The sequence below is a fragment of the Rhinolophus sinicus genome, linkage group LG02 (genome assembly GCF_036562045.2).
Source record: "Rhinolophus sinicus isolate RSC01 linkage group LG02, ASM3656204v1, whole genome shotgun sequence".
Classification (NCBI taxonomy): Eukaryota; Metazoa; Chordata; class Mammalia; order Chiroptera; family Rhinolophidae; genus Rhinolophus; species Rhinolophus sinicus.
Genome location: NC_133752.1, coordinates 87,501,630 through 87,527,759, shown reverse-complemented (window position 1 = coordinate 87,527,759; position 26,130 = coordinate 87,501,630). Strand labels below are relative to the sequence as shown.

The 26,130-nt window shown below is 38.9% G+C and overlaps 1 protein-coding gene across 1 annotated transcript in view; it reads right to left on the bottom strand.

The window, feature by feature from the left end:
* OPTN (optineurin) overlaps positions 1-26,130 on the bottom strand; it is a 114,931-nt gene that overhangs the window by 10,301 nt on the left and 78,500 nt on the right. The window contains 12 exon segments of the mRNA XM_074324758.1: positions 261-419; positions 1,827-1,920; positions 2,300-2,449; positions 3,765-3,880; positions 5,095-5,197; positions 12,742-12,876; positions 14,909-14,982; positions 17,102-17,135; positions 17,137-17,273; positions 17,983-17,991; positions 20,894-21,087; positions 21,752-21,928. Of these exon segments, the coding sequence (XP_074180859.1) occupies positions 261-419; positions 1,827-1,920; positions 2,300-2,449; positions 3,765-3,880; positions 5,095-5,197; positions 12,742-12,876; positions 14,909-14,982; positions 17,102-17,135; positions 17,137-17,273; positions 17,983-17,991; positions 20,894-21,087; positions 21,752-21,928 (1,382 nt within the window).

Below are 26,130 nucleotides of genomic sequence, written 5' to 3'. Positions count from 1 at the left end.
AGAGCAACATTAATCATAATGCCCCAAACTGGAAATAACTACCTATCAACTGTAGAATGGATAACTTCATTGAGCTACACACTTAAAAGTATGGTGCACTCTCCACATGTACATGATATGCTTCAATAAAAAAGTTTTAAAAATCATACTGGTAGAAATAATGTAAAATCAAAAACCTTATTTTAAACACCATCACTTTCCCATTTGAGATTGTAAGCAGGGTTGGCCTCACTGAGCTCATGTTTCAGAATGTAACTTACCTGCGCCCTAAGAACTGTCATGGTTTCCAGGTCTTCCTCCTGCATGGCAATAGTCTGCTTCATCTCATCCATTTGAAGCTGCTTGGAAGCCAGGGCCTTCTCTGCCAGTTCCAGTTTTTCTTTTAGTTCCTGCAGCACCACCTTATCCACTTTTTCTGACTAAAAGAGAAGTTTATTCCAGAAATGGTTTTGAAATAATTCAACCTATTTTAGTAAGATACTAGATGGTTTATTTTTTTTAATGATTGGCTCTAAATTTTCTGTTAACTAGTAATGATAACTTTGATAACTTACTCAAAAAGTTGTATTCATGTAACTTAATGGCTTGCAAATAATAATTTCCTAATTTAAGACAATATTAAAAACAGAAAATACTAACAAAGGAAATAATAACAAACTCTGATCTCTGAGGTTATAACTTGCTAAGGTTACTATTTTCCCACTCACATTACTCTTACTTTGTGAAGTCAGTGGAAAAGAAGAAACATGTTTTAAATTAAAAATGCACTAGGTCCTAAAGAGGAACAATAGTCTATTAAAGGATAAATGAAAAAAAAAAGTATTTTTATAAGGATATAATTCAAAGCTTCCACTGTCTTTATTTATTGCAGCTTTATTGAAGTAAAACTGACAATAAAATTTGTAATAAATAAAAAGGTATTAAAGTGTCCAAATGTGATGATTTGATATACATATACATTGTGAAAGGATTCATCCCATTGGGTTAATTAATACATCTGTCACCTCCCATGTTTACCCATGGTGTTAAAATTATCACACCATGCTGGGCATATTACTAACTTAAGTTGTAGCCTAAGTCCAGGGTCTCAAGTTTACTGACAGCAGGCAAGCTAGCCTTGGAACCGTTCCATGCAGCAGACAGCCCTTCTCAGCCCCAGCCAGCAGTCTCACTATGCACTACTCACAGTAAAGTCCATGCTGTCAGCTCTCCTATAAACCCACCCACCGTGAGAAATGCTAAATAAAAGTTAACGCCCTGAGATTAGCACCACCTTTGTACACAAAGCACATTATACAGGCATACCTTGTTTTATTGCACTCGCTTTATTATGCTTTGCAGACACTGTGTTTTTTACAAATTGAAGGCAACCCTCCACCAGCAAAAAGATTACAACTCGCTGAAGGTTCAGATGATAGCATTTTTTCACAATCAGGTATTTTTTATAGCTCGATGAATTTTTATGTATGTTAAAGTATTTTTTAATTAAGGTATGTACATTTTTTTTAGACATAATGCTACTGCACACTTAATAGATCACAGTATAGTGTGAACGTAACTTTTATGTGCACTGGGAAACCAAAAAATTCACGTGACTCGCTTTATTGCGGTGGTCGGGAACTGAACCCTGAGTGTCTCCAAGGTAGGCCTGTACATACGTAGAACATCAGAAGTTATAAGCACTTAGACACAAGAAATCAATTATAAATTGAAAAACAATTTTGAAACCAGATTAGTTTAAGATTAATGCAACTACTTTACATATAAAATGTTCAATAGTTTCTGTTCCTTACTAGCTTATGAAAGTAATTTTTTTCTATGAGTACCTCTTTCCTTTTTAGTTCTTCAACTATTTTCAATGCATTATTATATTCTTGAAGAAGCTTGTTGTGTGTCAACTGTAGAGTGGCTAATTTGGACCTATTTAAAAAGAAATTGAAAAATGGAATCTTGGGAACATAACAGAAACTTAAAGCCTTGCCTCCCAACCTTCTTCTGAACACTCAAGTAGCAAAATCTTCTCTTTCACCTTTCCCATGCCACCACCTACAAGCATTTTCTTACTCTCAAAGAAAATACTTTTTTCCAAAAAAAAAAAGTCAAGATACGATTACAAATCATTTTCATAATTTTGTTATCATAAAACTTAAATTTTATCTCCTCAGAAAAGTCTCCTAGTACTCCTTCAAATAAATAAAAGGGAAACTTTTTAAATTTATTCTCAAATCCAAATTCCAATTCTGTATAAAAGAGCTATTCTATCTTTTAGCAAGCAGTCATTCAATCACGGCATACTTACTTTTCATCTTCTGTTTTTGCTTGCTCCATTTTGATTTCTGATCGCAGGCTTTCCACCTGCAGCTCTAACTTTTTGTTATTATAAACAAGCTCTTGCTTTTCATTCTGCTCTGATGGTGTTGCAGAATTTTTCCTTTCAAGAGCTTGACATCTAAGAAAGACCAAATTTTCATGAGGATAAACAACACTCCTTTATTTCTCAGTGGCGTTTAAACAAATCCCAAGATTATGTAGCAAATACAAAAGGTTTTAGGATTGCATTTTTCAAGGATTTAACAGTACACAATAAAATATTTTATCCTCCTTGCTTCTTTACTAGAAGCAAGTAGTATTTCCAAACCCTTTGTCTAACATAAAAAAGCACAGATCTAAGACCACACAAGCTACCGCACACTTGGAGTAATTGTGTTAAGTAGTCATGCAAATGTATTTTTGTTATTCAGACACAAACCAAAGTAGTAATTGGCTAAAGGTGCCTCTCATATAGTGATCCATGGATATCTTTTATATTTTTAAAAGGGTTCTGTTAAGCACAAAAAAATGACTTCTGACAAAGATTCAATGGGGGGAAAGGAAGCGCCCTAAGTCCTTGTAAAGATCAGAAAAAGAATTTCCATATATTAATAGCAGATATGAACCAATAGTAATCATGGGCAAGGGAGTAGTGCCAAGCACGTGAAACATTGTCTCACTTAATACATTATGACGTGGAATTATGACATACATTTTACAAATGATAAAACTGAGGCTCAGAGAGGTTAAATAAATAACTTGCCCAAGGTAATATCACAATTAAGTTGTAGATTCATATTTCAACCTAGGTCTGTCTGTCCAAAATACTTAGCGTTAGCTGCCATGCTGTACCAGATCACCATAATACCCTGGGAAGTGAAACTCCAAGGAAACATACGCGTGCACCGTTGTGCTGCAAATATGATATGTTTGCCAACTAATCCAAAAGAACAACGTCAACTTAGCTTTCCTCAATTTTGGGCACCTTCTTACATCAAGAGAAACCAGCAAATGCAAAATTCTCAACTTATATATTGGCATTTATAATTGACGGAAAATGAATTTTTTTTCTAGATAAATCTCACTCAAGTTCTTCTTGCTCTTTGCAGGTTTATGTTTGTTCACATTAATGTTGTCAGTTCATGTAAGTTGCAGGAAATCTGGCTCACTGCTTTTTATAAGTCCTCATATAGGCTAATATGCTTAACAAATGTCCCTAAACAGTAGAACCAAGAGTCCCTTGGGCTCCATTACCCCACATTACTACAAGTATTTCATGTTTATATATTAACTTGTTCATTAACCTGACCATTAGTGTTTGCGGAATTTGTACTTTAATTAGGTCTCTACTTTTAGTCCGTAACACAGTAACAAAAGTATGTTTTTATGTAATAATAGATTTTGTAAAAATATACATTTTTTGAAGGAAGATAAAATTTATCTCTTATTCTTACTTTTCTTGAAGTCTCTTCTTCATTAGCTCAGCTTCACTGAGTTTCATATGAGCCTCTTGAAGCTCCTTAAACAGGGTTGTCACCTGCAGTTTCAAGGCTTCCACTTCACTTCCAACCTGTCATAAAGGAAATCCCAAACACGCATATGTGATTCACATCATAGATTAAATGAACCTCTTTTTGAGGAAACAGTGTTACCATTAGTTAAGACTGACTGGTGAATTGATTAAACTTTTGACAATGAATGCCCTAACATCTTGTATGAAAAGAAATGTTGTGGACACACTCTGTTTCCTCTTAGAGCATTAACTGATCAATTTGGATGCACTTGTGATGATGATTTGAATCATAATCAAAATTAATCCTGATCGTGATTCAGGGGATCACAGACCACAGCGGTGTCCAAGCACGATCTAACTTACCCAGTTAGCAACTCAGACCCATATTCCTGGCTGACTCACGTTTCTAGTTTACTCAACTGTTTTCATCATACTGCCTTTTTCCTGGCAGCTCTAGAATTTTTGTCAAGGAGTTTTATGGTGCCTTGCAAGTTTCAGTACTTTTCTATTATTGGTTATCGAATTAAGTTTTAGTCAACTGGGTACTATTATTCACAGGTTGTTTCTTCATCTCAGTTTTCTAAATGTTCTCCATTCTCTAGAAAGTAGGGGTCTTAGCCCACAGCATGGCATACAGTAGGCATTCAATATGTATTTGTTGAATAAATGAATTAGCTAAAGTGCGTATTTTATGTAAATGCTTTCCACGTGGGCTACCTGTGGCTCTTACAACTCCCTAGCTTCATCGACTTTCCCTAGGTTTAAGACTGTGTTTGCAGACTCCAAGACAGTCAGTGAATTGCCATGGAACACTGACTATGTAAAATGAACCTTTCTCATTCAAACTCTCTTATTCAAACCAGCAGTGGGATAGAACTCAGATCTTTCATGTCTACCTCAGTTTCTGAGCCATATCCACAAATGGTCTCATTAGAAAGTGGACAACATTCCTTTGTCATTTAGGGGGCCTGTTCACTTAGGAATTTAGGAGAGGAAATCAATCCAGAAGAGACAGAGGAGTGATTTCCTAGAATCACTATGGCCAGAACACATCTCACTACAATTTACAATAAGTGAAATTCAAATCAGGACAAGGAAATAGCGAAATAGAAAATATTCAATGTTAAAATTATTTCTATATTTCTAAAGCCAACAACACATCACAAAACAACTCTAGCTTCTACACTACTCTTATGTCCATCAGGGCGGTGGAGGGGGGGGAAGGGCAATCTGGCAGAAGGTGAGAGTAGTCTTAGAATCTCAGTACCCACAGTTTCTGTGCCTTTTTCCTCTTCTTTCTCTTTTTCTGTGCTCTCCTCTGTCTGGGTCCCAATCTCGGAACAATCATTGGCTTTCTTTTCAAATTCTGAAACTCTAAAAAATTAGAGAATAAAGAAAAGTTACTTTCTCTTTGGTTCAAGAGGAATAACAATTGCAGAAGCACTAAAAAGAACATTGTTCAAAATCTGGATAAAGGACCAGTGGTTTTCCAAATCTCTCTGCATTCACTATATTAGCTTCGGTTTAGCTTGCATCCTAAAATTGGCTAAAACTGATTTAAGAGATGAATGCATAGGCATAACTCATCTTGAACACTGGAAAACACTGCCTCTTTTCATGTAAGTATAATACTCAGAAATATTTTTAAATTTTGTGTTTTTTTGTGTGCACACATGTGCATGCATATGTATTACATGAGTGTGTGTCCTTTACAAGGATTCAGCAGAGAAGAAAAGACTTTTCCTTTTTGGACCCATCTGAACTTACAAGTCCCTAAAAACAAACAAATGTAGCAACATCCTTCCACTGAATCATAATCACAGGAAAGCCATCTCAATACAAATGAAACAGAGACTTGTGGTTAAAGATGGTAGACTGATTATATGCCTGAAATTTTTCTCCTATCCTGAACCCCACTAAAATGACTTTTAAAAAGCCAAACACCTACAAGAACAAAGAGAAAGGGAGAGGGAATCAGAGCCAGAAGATCTGAGAAGCATATTATGAGTGGGAACTGACTTGGCAGCCTAAGAAGGCTCAATCTGAAGCCAACCGTAGGGAGAGCCGAGATGTAACACGATTCACACTATGGGACCCAAAAGGCTCAGGAGTCAGTGACAACAGGTACCTCTGGACTTGGGGATAATGGCGGAGCACATTTAGGAAGAACTAGAAAATTGTGAAATAAAAGGTCTTTGGACTCAGAGACATAAATCAGAGTTGAGGGCTTGGGTTCCCTACGGAAAACACGGGAGCTTACACACAGAATCCCGAGACCCTCAGTCTTCTCTTACTCATCTCAAGAACCCTGACATCTAGGAAAGTTCCCTCCAGACAGGAAACTAAGTTTCCTCTGGAGTATGTGACTAGGAGGAGGCAAAAAGATTTAAAGTTCCTGACCTGGGGCTCACCAAGGAAACCTCCCAGCCAGATCTCCCTACACACGCACACAGTGCTTCAATCAGCTTCCAATGCCCCCTGTTAAATCTGATCAGACAGCCACGATTACCAGACCTTTGAGGAACACCTTAAAATGAAACAGAAAAAAGTAAACCAAAAGGAAAAAACAATTTACTGAAATTAGAATATGCCAGGGGAGCGGGGTAGCCAGGAGGAACTTCCAAGGAACTATCATTAATATCCTTAGAGACACAGGAAACGCTATAACCATAAAAAAAAGTAACGCTATAAAAAAGGAACATTCAAAGGACACCTCCCCCAAAAAAGGAAGATGAAAGTTGATCAAATGTATCAGAAAGGAGGGGAGAGAGAGAGAGTGAGAGAGGGAGAGTGAGAGAGAGGCGGAACAAAAAGTTAAGAAAATTAGAGGATTGGTCCAGGAGGTCCAATTCAAAATAAGAGTAGTGCTAGAAAGAGAGAACAGAGAAAACTGAGGGTAAGAGATTATCCTTAAATTAATTCAAGATCATTTCTCAAGAACTGAGGGATACGAGTTTGAAGGGTGAAAGAGAGTCCAAGAGTGTCCAGAACAAATAGATGAAAAACAGGCTCACAGCGATGTACACGGGAAGTTCCATCCCAGAAGATTAGGAATATGACTGTAACAGATTTCTCAGCAGTAACATCAGGAGCTACAATAAAATGAAGTAATGTGTTCAAAATTCAGAGGGAAAATTATATCTAGTATACAATTTTATATTGAGCCAAACTATCCATAAAGTATGAAATGGAAAGAGAGATTTGCAGATCTGCAGATTTCAAGAAATAGACTCCTCACATATTTTTTCTTAGTAAATTAGTGGAGATGTGGTGAGCTATATTTGAAAAAAAAAAAGTTTTTTAAGAGTAAGAAAGGCACTGGATTAAGGGAACAAGTGATCCAGCACAGGAGAGATGAAGGAATTCCACAGGACGATGGCAAAAGGAGATTACAAGATGACTGCAATACAGCAGGATCTACAAAGCAGCCAGGCAAGACTCCAGCAGAAAAGTCTTCAAGAAGAGAATACTACTAGACAGTACTAACATGTTCATTGGGGAAGAGAATGGGGAAATTAAGCAAATTTAAAACAGGTAATTATGCATAGAGGTAAAAAAAAGTATAAAAAAGGAAAAGTGGTCAAAGCACAGAGCACAGATTAACTGAGAAGTGTGCGTTTGTGTGTATGTGTATGTGTGCATGCACAATAATGTAAACACTGGTTAGTGATCTGACTAAATTCCAATGTACTGTAATCAATTTCAGAGTTGGGCAAGGAGAGGAAGAAGGGTCCAGAAGCATGTGTGTGTGATGACGATGATGGGGATGAAAGACAGTTAAATATTCATCCTTCATAGTGGGAGATCAATAAACTATGTTGAAAACAGGGGGGATATTTTAAGTGGCAATTTAAGCCTGATATGTGGAGGTAAATATGGAAAGAACCAGCTAAATTTGTTGAAAGTGGTTATCTGGGGAAGCAGGAAAAGCAGGTGGGGCGTGGCCCAGGAGCTGCAGTTTTTCTATACAGAGTTGTGGAACAACCGATTCTTAAACTGTGTGACAGCAAAACTGGTTTTTAAAAAAGAACTTAGTGGTGATAAAAAGTAAAACAAACAATATTGGTATCTTGCAAATTGCCAAACCTAACTGGGGCACAGGCTCAGTTCCTGGCTCAGCAAGTAAGTGGGTTAGGAGCCATTTGGTGCAGGGTTGAAGGAGAGCCTTTGTCATACCACTCACTCATCCACAGTGTTTTGACCTACATTTGAACTACAGCTTATTTTCATTTTCTAGGGCGAATTTTCCAATTCGGGTTGAATTTCCTTGCTGCTTCTCAATTCTCCTGGGTCACACTTCTTACACACTTCCCCTCTCCTTACTGGCTGTCAGTTTAAGTTTGTTTAGAAAACACAAATTACGTGACATATTAAACTTGACAAACAATGAAAGAAAGACAAATCTACTGTTCCCTCTCCCCACAAACCACCTAATTTTTTCAGAATAAATTTTATACTGTCTACACCCCTATTTCTTGTGATTATTGAAAATGAAGATTAACTTACTTCTTTGAGAAAAACACATGCTGAGTCTTGGGATGTGCTTTCATCATATCTTACATAGTATGTAAATCAAGCCAGGATGTTCAGGTATCAGGGATTTTAGTTCTAGGTTTCAGCCCTACCTTAGTTAGGAGGAACTCGTCAACCTGATACCCACGTAGAAAACATTAGTCTTGGCAACTAATCACTGACTTACCGGTTGTTAAATACTGAGAAGGCTGGCTCCCAAAGCTGAATTTTAATGCAACTGAGAAAGGGACCCTTGACAGGGTACTCAAGGTGAGAGAGTGAAACACCCATCTCAAAGCAGGCCTGACTTCCTAGCTGCCATCTGAAGAGCTTCGCCTCTTAGCTACCAGACAGAAAGCTTTCCTTATTCTGAAAGCAGGAATTATATATATTATATAAAAGATCAGGGTGTATGATTAGCAAGTTCTTAAGTTTATACTTCTATTATCATTATTATTATTTTAAACAGGGACACTTTTTTTCTTTTTTCTTTTAATGTGTTTTTCTTTTTCTTTTTTTCTTTTTTTTTGTTGTTGTTTTTTAATTGGGGAACAGTGTGTTTCTCCAGGGCCCATCGGCTCCAAGTTGTCCTTCAATTTTGTTGTGGAGGGCACAGCTCAGCTCCAAGTCCAGTCGCCCTTTTCAATCTTAGTTGCAGAGGGCGCCGCCCACCATCCCATGCAGGAATTGAACCGACAACCTTGTTGAGAGCTTGCGCTCTAACCAACTGAGCCATCCGGCTGCCCCTCCACCAGCTCAGTGGCAGCTTATTGTCTTCAATCTAGTTGTGGAGGACGCAGCTCACTGGCCCATGTGGGAATCAAACTGGCAACCTTGTTGTTCAGAGCTCACACTCTAACCAACTGAGCCATTCGGCCTCCCCCTACACTTTAATTATTAAAGCTAATCATGTTGTCTAAGTAAGGATGAATTACTGGCTGACCTTGACACTTAGAATGGTGTACAGAACTCAGGAAAGGAAACGTGCCTACGAAATAGAAACACCAATTACTCATGACTATTAAAAGTCTCCTTCAAAGCATACCATCTTCTTTTTAAAAGTCAGCCGTAATAAGGTGTAAAAAGAATGCTTTTGTTTATGTATTTGTGCATTATTATTATGTTTTGGGATTTGTCAAAAAAGCAGGACAAATATTGTACTCCATTAGAATACATAGTACTAGTCTTCTAGACGTCCACTTCCAAACTTTTCTAAGCAGTAGGACATGGGAAAAAACACACCTAGGATTTATAGCAACCATGACTTTTTCACCTTTGAAAAGAGCTGACAACCAAATAAGTCATTGGACAAGAGCCAATGTGTCTTCCAGGTTAACCTCATTCTGAATAAATAACTTGTTTCCTATTTTAAGAACAGATTTTCCTATAGTTAAAAATTTTAACTGCTTCAGATAGAAAGTGTTTTTTATAATGCTATAATTTTAAGATTAATGACCCATGTATAATGTCTGAGAGAATTAACTATATCATAGTATATTTATGATTAAATGTCACATTACTGGAACCCTAAAACTATTTTTTTTTAAATTAAAGTTCATTGGCGTGACAATTGTTAGTAAAGTTACACAGGTTTCAAATGTACAATTCTGTAATACATCATCTATGCATCATGTTGTGTGTTCACCACCCAAAGTCAGTTCTCCTTCCATCACCATATATTTAATCCCCTTTATCCTCATCTACCAGCCCCTTCCCCACTTACCCTCTCGTAAGCACTAAACTATTATCTGTGTCTATGAGTTTTTTGTTTCTTATTTTGTTTGTCTTGTGGAACCCTAAATCTATTGCATAACCTTCCCCATGTCTTATGTGGTCTAGCACTTTGCATTTCTAAAAAGTGAATTCCTATAGGAATCCATTGGCTTCCCAACTTTATAAGATACATTTTACCCCAAAGTGTGTGTGTGCAGGCGTGTGCACATGTGTGTATACCACAGTCTATGAAGCCAGTATTTCCCTTATATTAAATCCAGACAAAGACACCACAAGAATAGAAAACTACAGACCAATATTGCTTATGAATATAGAGGCAAAAATCCTTAACAAAATACTAGCAATCCAAATCAGCAACATGAAAAAAAAATTATAAACCATAATCAAGTGGGATTTATCCAGGAATCAAAGGTTTGTTTAACATCTGAAAATCAATGCAATACATCATATTAATGAAGGTTTAAAAAATCCCATACAATCATCTCCACAGAAACTAAAAAACATTTAACAAAGTCACAAACCCTTTCATGATAAAAACTGCAACAAACCAGAAATAGAAGCAAGTTTCCAAACCTGATAAAAGCCATCTATGAAAAACTGACCGCTAACAGTTACCACATTTGATGGTGAAAGAATAAAAGTTACCTCCCTAAGATTAGGAACAAGACGAGGATGTCAGCTTTCTCCACTTTTATTTAACATTGTGTTGGAAATTCTAGCCAGCGCAATCAGTCAAGAAAAAGAAATATCGTGGTTGGTAAGGAAGAAGCAAAATTATCTCTATTTGTAAATGACATGATCTTATATATAGAAAACACTAAAGGAATCCACTAAAAAAATTATTAATGCTAATGAATGAGTTCAGCAAGGTTGTAGGCTATATGATCAATATACAAAAATCAGTTGTATTTCTTCTACACACTAGCAATGAATAATCCAAAAATGAAATTAACAATTTCATGTATAATAGCACCAAAAAGACTAGAACATACAGGAATAAATTTTGAAAAAGAAGTACAAGACCTGTATGCTGAAAACCATAAAACATCACTGAAAGAAATTAAAGATGACCTAAATAAATGGAAAGACACCCCATGTTCATGAATCAGAGGACTTAATATTGTCAAGATGGCAATGCTCCCCCAAAACTTGGTTTTCTAACAAAATCCCAGCTGGCTTTTTTATTTTTCCTAGAAATTAACAAACTTACCCTAAGTTTATGTAGAAATACAAGGGACCCAGGAGAGCCAAAACTATCTTTTAAAAGAAGAAAAATGTGGATGACTCACATTTCCCAATTTCAAAATTTACTACAAAACTATTATAATCAGGACAGTGCAGCACTGGCATAAGAATAGACATTTGGATCAATAGAATAAAACTGAAGGTTTAGAAATTAACTTTACCTTTATGGTTAACTGATTTACAACAAGGGTACCAAGACAATTCAGTAAGGGAAAGAATAATCTTTTCAACAAATGGTGTTAGGACAAGTGGATATCCACACACAAAAGAATGAAGTTGACCCCTAAATCACACCATAAAAAATGAACTCAAAACTGGATCATAGACTTAAATATAAGTGTTAAAAATATAAAACTCTTAGGAGAAAACATAGGAGTGAATCTTTGTGACCTTGAGTTAGTCAATGGTTTCTTGGATACAAAACCAAAAGCACAAGAGACAAAAGAAAAAATAGATAAGTTGGACTATGTAAAAAAAAAAAAATTGTGGTACAAATGATACCATCAAGTAAGTGAAAAGGTAGTCCACAGAATGGGAGAAAATATTTGCAAATCAAAAATCTCATAAAGGACTTGCATCCAGAATATATAATGAACTCTTATAATAAAAAGACAATACAATTTTTTTAAATAGGCTTTGGATTTGAATAGATATTTCTTCAAAGATATACAGATGGCCAACATGAAAAGATACTCAATACTATTAGTTATCTGGGAAATAAAATTAAAATCACAATGAGATACCATTTCACATTCATGAGGATGGCTATAATAAAAAAGACAGTAAGTAACAAGTGTTGGTGAGGATGTGGAGAAAGGGGAACTCTCATACATTGTGGGAATGTACAATGGTGCAGCCACTATGGAAAAGTTTGGTAGTCCTCAAAATATTAAACACAGAGTTACCATATGACCCAGCAATTCTACTCCTAGTGATACAACCAAGAGAATTAAAAAAAAAATGTTCACACAAAAAACTGTATGAATGTTCAAAGCAAACATTATTCATAATAGGCAAAAAGTGGGAATAACCCAAACGTTCACCAACCGATGAATAAAGAAAATGTTGTCGTCATACAATGGAATATTATCTGGCAACTAAAAGGAACGAAGAACTGGTATGTGCTATAGCTTGGATGAACTTTGAAAATATTATGCTAAATAACATAATATTTAAGCCAGTCACAAAAGACCACATATTACATGATTCCATTTATATGAAATGTCCATAACAGATAAATCTATAGAGACAGAAAGTGGATTACTGAGAGGAATGGGGAATGACTGCTAATGGGTACTGGGTTTCTTATTTGGGAGAAAACATTAAATGTATACTTTAAATGGATGAATTGAATGGTATCTTAATTATATCTCAGTAAAGCTGTTAAAAAAGCAATGTATGCATGTTTTAAGTTACCTATTTCATACCTTTCTTTGGCTTGCTTAAGTGCTTTCTCAAGTCTCTCGACCTTCTGGTTTCCTTCCCTTAGACAAAGCAGGAGCTGGCTCACAGTTAATTCTTCAGATTCCAAGTAATCCCTGGCACTTTGTGCAGATCTGCTCCTATATCAAGACGGTATAAAGGTTTTCATCAGAAAACAAAAATGTTCAACTCTAAGAGTGTAACTGGAACCACCTTAAAGGAACGGCTTTCCAGTACACTCTCCAGTTAATACTCATTTACTGAGCAAGCACAGCTGGCCCTACGACCCCCAGTGACCCAGGCCTCCAGGCCTCCGTGCTTTCCAGGGAAGGGGTGGGGACTGATGGGTAGCCTCGCCTTACACTGCACCTGCTCAGCTTCTCCAAATGTCACTGTGCCTACCACACCACACAACAGGACACACAGAAACAGCAGAGCAGAGGTAGTCCTGGTTTCTGATGCCCAGCTCTCCTAGAGAACTAATCTCAAAGAGGACACAAAGCACACAAGCACACGTGCTGCCTGTGGTGACACGCACATCACTGGCCTTTCTCCAACGTGACAGAAGCCATCACATTCTCAAGTCAGGAGAAGAAAATCAAATAATTAGAGCAGAGAAACGTGGGTATCGTTGGCATATCAAATATTTTTCTCGATTTCAAAATCTGATTAAATCAAGAGGCAGTTCATGACAAACCCCCACCACAACTAAACACCCCATGACTATATTGTTGCTAATGGCAGCTGTTCTTTCAGTAATCTACTCAAGTTCACACGTCTAATAAACAGCCAGGATAAAATCTCGGTTCCCGACTCCAAAGGTCAAACTCCAAACCTAGAAATCAATCTCTGTCTCCTTTAATACACTTTCAAACAGGGTAAAGATGCCGCAACAAAATAATAATAATAATAAAACACAGCTGCGTGTCTTGAAAGAGGAAGTGGTCTGTGCATGTGGATATAAATGAGGAGGAAGTGGCTTGGAAATTTCAAACAAGGCTTTCTTCCTTCCTACCACTTCCAAGAAAGTCTTTTGCTAATAAAAGTGCAATATGGGGGAAAGCTGAGGAATTTCTAACGAAAAAGGGAATTAACTTTCATTTATGCCAATTGCCCTGCTTGATGAAAGAATACTATCTAATGCTTATTTTCTCACTTATACAAAGGCTTGGGAGCATAACGGAAAAACACACACACCCACTTGCATGTTTTACAAATACATTCATCAAGTTATAGAAAAATATTAAAAGTCTATGAAGGAGGAGATCCTTAGAGAAACTGTCAGATAACTGTGTCTTTTAACAGGTCTAATACATTAGTAACCCATTTACAGAGGATGAGCGCACAGCCCATTCTGGGGGAGTACTACCTGCAAGAGTCTCAGGGGCCCAGTTCCTCAAAGTCCCCCCACCATTTAAGAGGTCTGCTTCCTAATATCTTTTTTTTTTTAAATATTATTATTATTTTTTTATTTCAAGTGTGTTTTTTCCAGGACCCATCAGCTCCAAGTCAAGTAGTTGTTTCTATCTAGTTGTGGAGGGCACAGCTCACAGTGACCCATGTGGGGATCGAACCAGCAACCTTGTTGTTATGAGCCCTGCGCTCTAACCAACTGAGCTAACCGGGTGCCCCCCCTAATATCTTCTTGGGACAAGTCAACTTGAGACTCCAGAGATAAGATATCTGGGCACTTCCAACCAACACCCAGTGACTCAGAGCAGTGGCCACCATTGTTAGAGAAGATTACCCAGTAGGATTAGTCACCTTGGGTCATCTTGGTGTGTGCTCAGGAATGAACACGGCAGAGAATATGGAAACATCCCACTTATCAAGCTGGGCAGCCTGCACTGGTCAAAGTGCACTGGTGTGCAAATAAGGAAACATGGGTATTTTGATGGAGAACAAGTTTGTTTTCTCTTCTGATCTGATGGGAGATGGAACACTTTGAGTGGTGAGCGTTGCCCTAAAAAGGCACCAAACATGGCTTTTATTCTCTGCCAGTTTTGACTGCAACATCAAACAGCATCCAAACCGAACACCATTGCAAGGCCCTGGTATCACGCAGTAAGAAGTGACTTTCCAGCCCATCATGTGTGACCTCGCAGTGGGGAGCTGGAAGTGACATGCCTGCCCAGTCTGCCTGCCCAACAGCCCTAGTCTTTCTTCACATACGTGTCAATGAAATCAGTTCTTGCGGGCCCAGAACTTGTCTTCATTTCTTTCACTGCCACATGTGCTTCTCCTTCCTGTACAAGCAGAAATGAAAGGGATTTAACACATGTCTGCAAGACAAAGTATCAAACAGCAAAGGCAAAAGATCAAGAATTTTGGTGACACGCAAGCCAAGGATCCTACGAAACATTTAGATGTGAGACGCTTAAATTTGGTCAAGTGGAATGGAAATGTACCCTTCCCTCACCCCACGTGCCCTATCAGGATAATAAATACCTCGTCGAAGGCTGGGCTCCTGACCCTATAACATGAAAGCTTATCTCCTCTCTCTCCTTGGCAGTTCCCTTCTTTCCTAGATTAAGGTCACACAGAGTTAGTTACAACTCCACATACCATCCCAGTACAGTCCTTTAAAATGCAAAATGCTAGAACTTGCTGAAGCAAAGTTGAAAAAGAGGCAGTTTTCTGTGAGCAAGGTTCACAAAACACAAAGTCGGCTCCCATTAGAAATCCTGTGTATCTTGGGCCATTTAGGAAAAAAGAACATCAGGACCACTTAAATGATTGGAAAGATATTTCTATTCTAATGACCTAGTGGGAAAATCTTCCAAAAATGAAGACAGATTGTTCTGAGTAATTTTGATTGGGACACTCTTCCTAAATCTTGGGCAATGTGTTCCAGTTCACAGAAGCAAGGCAAGAAAAACAGGTTTATACTAAAAATAACTGTCACTCATCAGTGAGGGAACATATTATTCTAACCGTGCACTCTGAAGGAAGATGGCTCATTTGGAAACTTCTGATATGCTCTTTGGGCTTCCTGAATTTTATCAGTTACTTGTAGAAGGTTAACACTCTGATCAACCTTGTGCTTTATAATCTTCAGTCATTTGCAGAAAGGGTATTCTGGCAAAGGATGCTTTTCAAATGGTATTTTAATTCTCTTAATTTTGACTACTATTAAGGCACCTAAAATTTATTAGGGGGCATGGATAGCAAGGTTACTAAGAGCCATTTTCCAACTCTATCAATCTTCAGTGCAGCAAATGAATCAGATTTCAGATACACCAAATAATTCAGCTTTTTGTAAGTTGCTCCCCACCCCCCCTTATGTACTAAGTGTACTTTTCTTTCAGAGACATGTACTTTGACAAAGCGAAAATGACAGTGTGCATAACAGGATTTCACCCTCATGTGTTTTTCTCCCTCACGTTTCAATCTTTTTTAGTAGCAACAAAAAAGAGGCCCCTCTGTGGTTTATCCGGCTCTATAGTAGAACACTCAGACACAGCTGTGACGGACGCCTCATATGTGCTTAGAAATGGGGTGGGACCTGCCATCTGGCTCAGCTCACTTCAATATGGGTGGCACATGAATGCGAGTTTCATAGCACTGGCTTCAAACTCTGTTCTCAGAGGTCCCAGAGCAGCTGCTGTTAGAGAAAGTTCCTCCACCTGCAACCAGAGCAGCTCTGTTCCTTCTTTTCTCCACTTCTGATTTTTAATAAACCAGGGTACTAATTTATAAGATTGAGTTTGAAAGCATGGTTCTATTATTAAAAAGTTTTTTAAAATTTCTTTTGTTGGGGAATATTGGGGAACAGTGTGTTTCTCCAGGGCCCATCAGCTCCAAGTCATTGTCCTTCAATCTAGTTGTGGAGGACACGACTCACTGGCTCATGTGGAACTCGAACCGCCTACCCTGTTGTTCAGAGCTTGTGCTCTTAACCAACTGAGCCATTCCGCCGCCCCTGAAAAGTGTTTAAAAGGTCTTAATTTACTGCATCCGGCCACCCCTGAAAAGTGTTTAAAAGCTCTTAATTTACTGCATCTGATCATGATTCTGCTCACCTAAGTGAAATGCTGAACACAGCTTTGAAACCTGGTCTGAAAAAGTTTATGTTTTTATTTTTAGGTCAGTGACATAAAGGTCTGATTTGTCAGGACATACTGGAAAAAAGAAGGACGATCTCTTTTGTCATAAAAGGTAGTCGATATTTTTCCATTTCAGCAATGATCACCCTTACAAGCATTATGTGATACTTAAGAAATAAGAGCCAATTTATCTTTGCTACACTGAAATTTTCCCACTACTTGGCTCCTCTGTGTTGAAAAGAAATGGTGGTATTTGTATCAACTGTCCAGGTGAGGTTTTGTAATTTGCTTAAAACAAAACCAAAGCCAAAACACTTACAGCCATCCTAATTTCAACAAAGGAGTCTTCAGAGTGCTTTTGAGTTCAGCTTGAGTTGTAATTCAGACACAATGCCCAGCAGATCTGCCTTTTCAGCTTGAAGGCGCGCCACCTGGGTCTTTAGCTGTTCCATTTCCTGTTCTGCTACTGCCTTGGGGTCCCCAGTGGGGTCCTGGAAATGACGAGGAACAAAGCAAATTAACTAATCAAACTAAGAACCTGGCTTTCAAACTCAAGTGCTCCACACCCACTGGGAAGGCAGTTTTTCAACATCTTTGTCACCTATGCTTTACAACAGAATATTCCAGCTTGTCCTTGGCAATTTATTTTGACATAACATTTTCATATCATTTTACTGTATTCAAATAATAGCAAATTAAAATAACCTCATGAAAGAAAGGCTTCCTCAGCATGCTGGAATAATCTGATATTATGAAAATAACCAACCAGACCTTGGCAATGGTAGACTTGCAAATTTTAGTCCAGAATATCAGAAAATAAGGATAAAATGCTGCCAAAATTCAACCTCTTGCTTTTTATTTTACTCCACAAGTGCACACCCACCCCCTCGCTCCCCATACCTGTCATGTCCACTTAGAAGCCAAAGCATCAAGGACATCACTTGGCACAGTAACAGGGAGAACAGACTCGACTCCACACTCAGCTAATCAGTGTACGTGCTGCCATGAGCACATTCACTTAATGTCTTGGCCTCAGTTTACTTGAGTTAGAAAGAAAGACATGGCACACAGGGTCTCTGGTCTCTTCCAGCTCTGACCTTCTCGGCCTCTCTGATTTCCTCCTCAGGAAACCTTCACTACTCTTGAGGGCATGGCACCACCAGAAATATGTACACTTGAGATTGTCAGAGGAGGCAACACATCAGAAAACTGACATGCACCGCACACATACCCCTCTCTGTGACAGCTTTCCTAAGGGATGGTAACCAGGCCCAAAGGTTCGCAGTGGAACCAAAAAGTATCAGAAGGGCATGTGCCTGGAACATAAACCAGCTCGTCCATGAAATGTTAAAAACTGATGGACGGGTATTAGCTTGCAGCAGGGAGGTGCCCCTCCTACCATCGAGATCATGCTCTTCCTTCATTTGCAGCATTTCCTTGCTGGGAAACTAGCACAGGACTTTGAGCAAAGCAACTCCTTGTGAAACGGAAGAGTCAGGTCTGCAAGGAAAGATTAAGAGCCTGTGCCATCTCTCTTAGTAATGACTCACACCAAAGAAACGTACATGTAAAGGAAGGAAAACATACAAGGAAAGGTACCACTGAGCCTGGAACCAGGAAGCAAACAGATGAAGGCAAGACTACATAGGATCATTAGGAATCTTCACATTTACCCACCTGATCTGTCAGAAAACATTTTATGGAATGGATTTTTTAAAACTACCTTGGCAGGAAGGTAGGAAATAGAGTTTTATTTTTTTTAAAAAGGAAGAGGCTTAGAGCTTTATTTGACTTTTCTGTCTCCTTATAAAAGAATGTTCCTGGAATGAAGTTTTAAACAAGTGTCTGAGGACCAGGGCTATAAGGCCGTGACACTAGAACCTCCGACTGTCAGGTTAATTTTCTTTTTCACAATTCTGAGCATCTCTTAAATGCCTTTGAGAAAATATGAATCTATTTGTTTGGCCATAGACACCTTGTACTCTAACACTTTAAATGTCTCTCTATTTTACCCCCGAGAGTCTGTTCACTGACTTCCTGGACTAGAACTCCCATGGTTTATTTTCTAGGATCTCAGCCCCAATTCCACCATTTGTCACACTGTCCTCACTTTTAGTCACTTACCATTGACTTTGTGAAACACAGCAACTTCTCTGTCTTTCTCTGTATTTAGATAATATCTCCATCCTACTGTCCTAGCAACGTGCCCAGTTGATATCCCATTCTATAATCCAAGAAGAAAAGCCTGTCTAATGACCTTCGCCTAGCAGTCTGCAATTAAAATTTAAAAACTACTCTGTAGAGACATTATATAAAGTATAATTCAGTGAAATCAAACAGAACCATTAATGCCTCTGCCTCACCCTGAGGATTGGAAGGCAGATCTCTAGAGGAAATTTCCAACTCTCTTCCCTGTGTAGGACAAAACACTTGAGAAGCCCTGATGCTGAGGGGGGATTCCCCCCTGTGGGAACAGTGGCAAACATGGGCCAGCATGAGTGAGACAAGTCCCAGGCCTTGAGAGCTTTACTAAGTGAGGAAGATGACCGCCTAAATCTAAAAACCACCTCAAGGGAGGCAAGGGGTCAGCCCGGGAGGCACAGTTTGGGGGGGAGAAGGCTGATGACCAAGGGTATTAAAGAGCCCCAAGTATCTCATTGTCGCAAATACCCAAGTCTTGTGTCCCAAGGACTCGTTTCTGAGTCCTGCTTGTAGCTCACTTCGACAGATCGCCTACACTGACACAAGCTGTCCACAGTTTCAACTTCTGATCTCAACTTCTTCCAATGCTGGGATCTGTAAGAAAACCTCCAGGCAGACAATCTCAAACTGCTTCTGGAAGCTTCCTTTTTGGCTTCAATGTGCTAGGTCCCAGCCGGCTGAAGCCAACTGTCAGTTCACCTCCCAAAAGCCAAGGGAGGAAAACCATATAAGACATTTTCTTCCAGAGAATAGAAAATTACTCATATGTCCCAGGTGTAATCATTTCTTCAGAGTATTACACCTCAAAAACATTCAGACAATGAGCGATTTCCCCCCAAACGTGACTTAATGCTCTTCCAACTGGAAGACACGTTGAAGCATCAGATGTGGTAAGCCTTATCCACAGTGAAACATTTCCAACACTAACATGAATGTATTAAAGCTCAATGTTTCCATTGTCTCACGAGCACGAGTTGATGAGTAGATCACTGATACCAACTGATACTTTTCTAAACAACTTTTCATTCTTTAGATTATTCTATACCATCCCCTTTTCATTACTTTCTTTCCATTTTATTTCTCTGTTCACATTCTTTACCCATTCAAGGAATTAGAGATCATCAAAGTTCAAGGTAAAGTCTCAAGAAAGATCACTGATATCTGGAGTTACGTCCTCCCTGAATCAACCCAGTGCTCTGTCCTCCAAAGAGTTAAGATCCAGGTTTGGAAGAAAATGAACAGCAGTTGTGTCCATGTAAACAAATAATACCCAGTGAGCGCGAGCAACCAGGCAGAGGCTGCTCACGTGCTCTGCTTTGTTTTTCACTAACATCTTTGATACCCACTCTTGGCTGTGAGCGTATTTCCCAGGTTCTTTGGGTCAATGAAAACACGGCAACCCTGTATAATCTTCTATCACAATATGACATTTGTTAAACCATCTTTCAGAAGTAAATGTACAATGAAAAGTGATGAATCTATCTTAGACAGAGGGGAAGGACAAGGTCAACAAGTAACACTTCTGAGTAACAGATTTCTTAAAATGCAATTTTATATCACAGACACACACTAAAAACACACTTGGATGGTTCTAGGTAGAGGTCCTTCTGCACTGTCTGTAATGAATACAAAATGTTAGTTTATAACTGCAACATTCTTTTGACTATAATCAATACGGTCAAAGCTTTACAAATTTCTTTCCCCCAACAGTGATTATTCATGGCCCTTAAAACTGCAACCAATCTTCTCAGCAAGAACACTTCTTTCAAGGTAATGCAAAACATCTGTCTAACCTGAACCATGAAAGGCTTTGATCTAGAAGTCCAGACAAATAAGGTTCTACAAATAAGATACTACAAATATTAGTAAAATAAAATCACAGCCAATCAGTCTGCTCACCTGGAATGACATTTCTGTTTTCCCCTTTTAGTTTTCCAAGTTCTTCCTTCAATTTTTCATTTTCATGACTCAAGGCCATTAGGCGTTCTTTGGCTTCTTTGCTCTGGATCTCAAATAACAGGCGTTCTTCTTTCCGTTTCTCTGTCCAGGCTGAAAGCTCCTCAAATCGTCCTTTCATAGCTTGGTTATTTAGCTTCATGGCTTCTGTATGGGGTTCAGAGTGAGGGTGTCACACACCAGGGGACTGAACCTGACTTCATGAATCTCACTGCCCCTCAGACCCCTTCACCAGGAGGCTCTGGATCTAAAGATGCCATGTTGGGCCTGGGCCTAAGGGTCAGCCAGAAGAAGACTGTAGCAAGATGAGGGGCTTTTGTTTTCAGACAGGACCAGCGGGTCTAAGGGTATTTCTAGTCCTCATAAGACTCAAGAAAATAAAATTGATTTGGGTACCTCCATATAGCACAAGTACCTGTGTATAACTACAAAGACTAACCAGATTCAAACACAGGTCCTGCCAAAAGCCATGGCTTGAGATATTAGAATGCTTCCTCTTAACAAAGTAATGATATTTAGGACTAACTCTACAATAATAGCAGCCTTCTTTCGTTCTGTTTCCTTTCAAATTAACTAAATGTCATTATGCCATTTCCCTGAGACACATAAAATACTTTTTATTCTTACCTTCACCCAAAAGTAAACAATGAAAGCAGCTTTAGCCTTACTGAAAGCTTAATTCTGTGCTCTTTCTGCTCCTTGGGAACCAGACAGAGAGCAGGGAGTTCAACAACAAGCCTTATTACAAAGGGTATTATATTCAGGAAGGTCCAGGGTGAATGGAGAAACACGGGGGCCAGGTGTTGCTTACCTTTCAGCTGATGGTTCTCCATCAGCAGCTTCTTCATTTGCTGCAGCAGCTCCTCTGGGGTGAATGTGTCCAGGTTTGGGTGAGCCAGATTGGGGGGTCCATTTCCTGTGGTTTCGTTGGGGCTGTCCCCCTTTTCAGTTACGCAGTTAAGTGATTGGTGGGACATGGCAACAGATCCTATGGAAAAGTTACAAACAGAAAATATACCTGTCCGTCCTCTGCAAGGGTTCCCCATGAATCACCCCAAATCCATTAGCAATTGCTAATATGTATTCCAAAAGTTGCCTACTTTCCCTCCCATCATATTTTGAATATTTTTTGACTCTTTTAAACAAAGGCTATCCTAGCTCAGTGTGTATGTGTGTGCACTTGGATGCCTGTGCATATGGGTGTGTAAAGGGGTACAGTGAGGAGCTGGGAAATGGAGGAGGAAAAAAAGGGCAAAAGGGCACGGCATCATGATGATCAGGAATCTTAGCAAGAGTCATTCAAGAGGATTTCCATATATATATATATATATATGTATGTATGTATGTATGTAAATATATGTATATCTGTGGATATGGGCAAAGCATCAATAAGCTGATTTTCCCATGCACATCATTCCATTCGAGTCTCCATATTGTGGGTGAATTGCATGGTATGTTAAGTATATTTCAATAAGCTGTTAACCTCCATATTTTATTTCTTGTATTTTTGGCTAAGAAGAAAGGGAGAACTAACACATTTCGGATGCTCACTATGTCCCGAATCACTGCATCAGACACGTCAGTTTCTAATCCTCACGGAAACTCAATTATATTTATTTTACAGGTGACAGAGCTGAGTTCACTGAGGTTTTATAGCTCTTCCAAGGTCACTTAAGAGGCACAACCAAGTAGCAAGGATGACTCCAAACCCAGACCTATAGGACCATAAAGGGATGACTGAATATTTAGGCTTCAATATTGGATCATTTTGCAAAGCACACTAAAAAGACTAAGAAATCTCGCCTAGTTATTGCATGTTCTGAGACTGTTTTAAGCATACCATTAACCTCTAGCGGGGGCAAAGCCGACGTCAATAAGAGACAAGTGTATCCCAACTCCACTTCTGTAGGGCCTATCACCTGGGCAAACAGAACTCTCTTCTCATGACTGGCTACATGCTACAGGCAAACATTTTCTTTTACACATTTCATGAAGAAGATGATAAGCCTTTTCACGAAACCCTGCAGTCAGTGAAGACGAGGAGAGAGAAGTCCACTCTCTGATGTCTCACTGCATCATCACGACTAAGAGTGCTCTCCCAGTGCCCATACAAGAAAAGGCAACCAAACACACTAATGCAGGGCGGTACTTCCTCCCGATCCAACAGGAGGCGGCACCTGGGCTCTCTGGGGGTCCCCTGGAACCAAGAGACCGGCGACCTGCCTTTGGTCTAAAGGTACTTGTAGGAAATCAGAGATGGAGCTACTACTGATGGGACAGCAGGCCCCCAACAGTGTCACCTGTGTGACGTCTCCCTAGGGCAGCTAGCACAAGGAAAGGCATTCTCATGAGATTCTTTAATGAAGATGGCAATGTTGGGAAGTAAAAAAACACTGATAAAGTACAATATTCAAGTGTGAGCCGTTGAAGTCACCAATGTGCCCCATATCCCAATTCGTTTAGCAAAGAGGATACTGCTGACGTGTGCTCTCTGATAGTATCAGGGGACGAGAACGAACTGCTTTTGTTTTCCACAATAAAATAATCTGGATTATTTTGCATAAAATAATTTGGACAAAAATAATTTGAATAAAGCCAGTTTCTGGCTTTCTGTAAAATTCAGTTTTATACAGAATGATGTTGGTGCTAACATTTCATAAAATGGGTTTTTACTTAGTATCGGTGTTCCCATCAATTTTGCAGAGGAATACTAAAATTCTAGGTAATAGACCTAAAGATAAAATCCTTGTAACGTGTATCATTTACTTGTCCACATTAAATTTCCTCAGGTATTCGGTGATTACACTACACTTCGAAAAAGTAAATGGAAATATTTTACAGATTTTTTGAAAAAGTACCTAAGCAGGTATCCACAAATGTGTTTCGTTCCATTTTATTATATGCACACATTTCTCCTTAATAGTTTTTCCAAGAGAGGGGAAAGAGAAGGAAAGGAGAGGGGAGGGGAGAGGGAGGAAAGAAAACCACCCAGATATTTTTCCTCTTTGACTATCCTTTATGCCTCTACCAAGTCTTCAGACACACCACAAAGAAGTTAAACAGGTTCTAATTATTACATTGGTGCTTCTCACTTTTCCAGGTTGCCCAGATTTTATAAGGACACCAGGAAAAAAATAGGGTTATACTAAGGGAGACAGTAGAATAAACACTGGGTGCCAATAACCAGATGTGTGACCTCCAGATGTCACCTGACCTCTTGTGATGGTTAGCAAATGTGACTTATCTAGCAAATGGTCATTACAGTAGTTTTCAGCTCAAAAAGTGTTCTTAAGCTTCTAATAAGGTCACAGTCCAACCCATACCATTCAACACATGCACCCTAACAGCCTCAGGGCCATGCCACCCTCTCACACTAATAATACACATGCCTATCCTAGTTATAGTAAAGCCTTTGCTATTCAGCACTGTTAGGAAAACTTATTTGGTAATGCAGATGTCACAGTAAATAAACAGTTAGCCTGTATGCTGAATATAAGTATGTAAATACCAAAATGATAAGCATGTAAATTAGTACCAAAATATTACTAACAGCAATTTAACTGACTTGTGGTGACTCAAAGAGAACTTTATGATTTTAGAATATTTCAAGGGGCCTCATTATGAATTATCACAGTACAGTGCATATGTGAAAAGTCTCTTGCTAGAATGCCACTTAGAAGAAGCTGAGTACTTACCCTGTTTTTGACAACACCTTGAGCTACTTTCAATGAAACAGAGATGTATTATACATCCTTGAACGCATCTTCAAAGGTTATGGAAATTGGCACTAAGCCATTTATTCCAAGGTTCTACCTGATTCCAGATTTTTCCATAAAAGTCCAACTAATGTGGATCTGAAATGTGTCATTTACAAGCAAAGGTGATATTTAACTACAGAAGGCTGAATTAATTTAACACGGGATTTGTCAAGATTTCCCTGATGAGGAAGAAAGAGAGCTACATAGAAGGTCCAAAGATCAAAAGCAAAATCTCGGGGATTTTATTCCCAGATCCACTATTTGAATTCCCGATTATATATTTTTATCATTCTTAATTCTAGAGGTCAAGTAGTTCTAGCAATGACTTGACTTTGTAAGCATGAGCTTAAATCTCATCCCTGAGATGGGCTTTAAAATGATTCAGTACAACTCCCTGTCCTGGCTCTGGTCCAAGATGGCAGATTAGAAATTTAACCCTGGTCTTGAACAACAACAAAAATGTCTTGTCTGGCTTTTGTGGCAGATGGTCATATAGACCAGGTGTAAATGACTTCAATGACAGAAACTATGAGCCATGACCTTAGCAGGCAACTGCCCATTATATTTCAGGATGGTTCTGATCGCCAGAAAGTCATTTTTTATTGAACATAATCTGCCTTATACTGACTTCCCCCCACTAGACATTGGACCAGTGGGAATACCGTTGTTTCCCCAAAAATAAAACCTGGCCGGGCAATCAACTCTAATGCATCTTGCGGAGCAAAAATTAATATAAGACCCGGTCTTATTTTACTATAAGACCCAGTCTTATCTAACATAATACCTGTCTTATATTAATTTTTGCTCCACAAGACGCTTTAGAGCTAATTGTCCGGCTAGGTCTTATTTTCGGGGAAGCACAATAATACAGAATAAGTCTAACCCTACACTGTTGTGGTTGATTCTCCAAATTTGCTGATTAAGTATTCATAGGTTCAATCCCCATGTGAATGAAGAAATTTTAAACAGTGAAAACCTATTTGGTGATCGGAGACAAAAGCTGGTTATTGGCAAATTCCGGTTTGGGTTCACAAGGAAGCTGAGCAACATTCCAAGACTGCATCAACTAAACCCATCCCCATCCTGGGGAAATAACTCTAAGTACGTATCCTTCTAGGGGGATAAAAACAACGCTCATCTTTTATGCCAGAAATGGTATTCTGATTTTGTAATTTGCTAATATACGGAAAATGGAAATAGATTTCACCTCATCATCCAGGCAGAAACCTGGGAGTTGTGTTTGATTCTTCCCATTTCCTCTTCCTCTAAGTCTAATGGGTCACTAATGGGTCACCAAAGGCTGTCACTTCCGCCCCCTCTCCATCCTCGCCAGCTTAGGTCAGACCCTTCTTGTATTGTCTGGACTATAGATATCAACGTTGCACTCTACAGAGTACAGGATTTCTGCCTATTTTGTCCACAGCACCTAGGA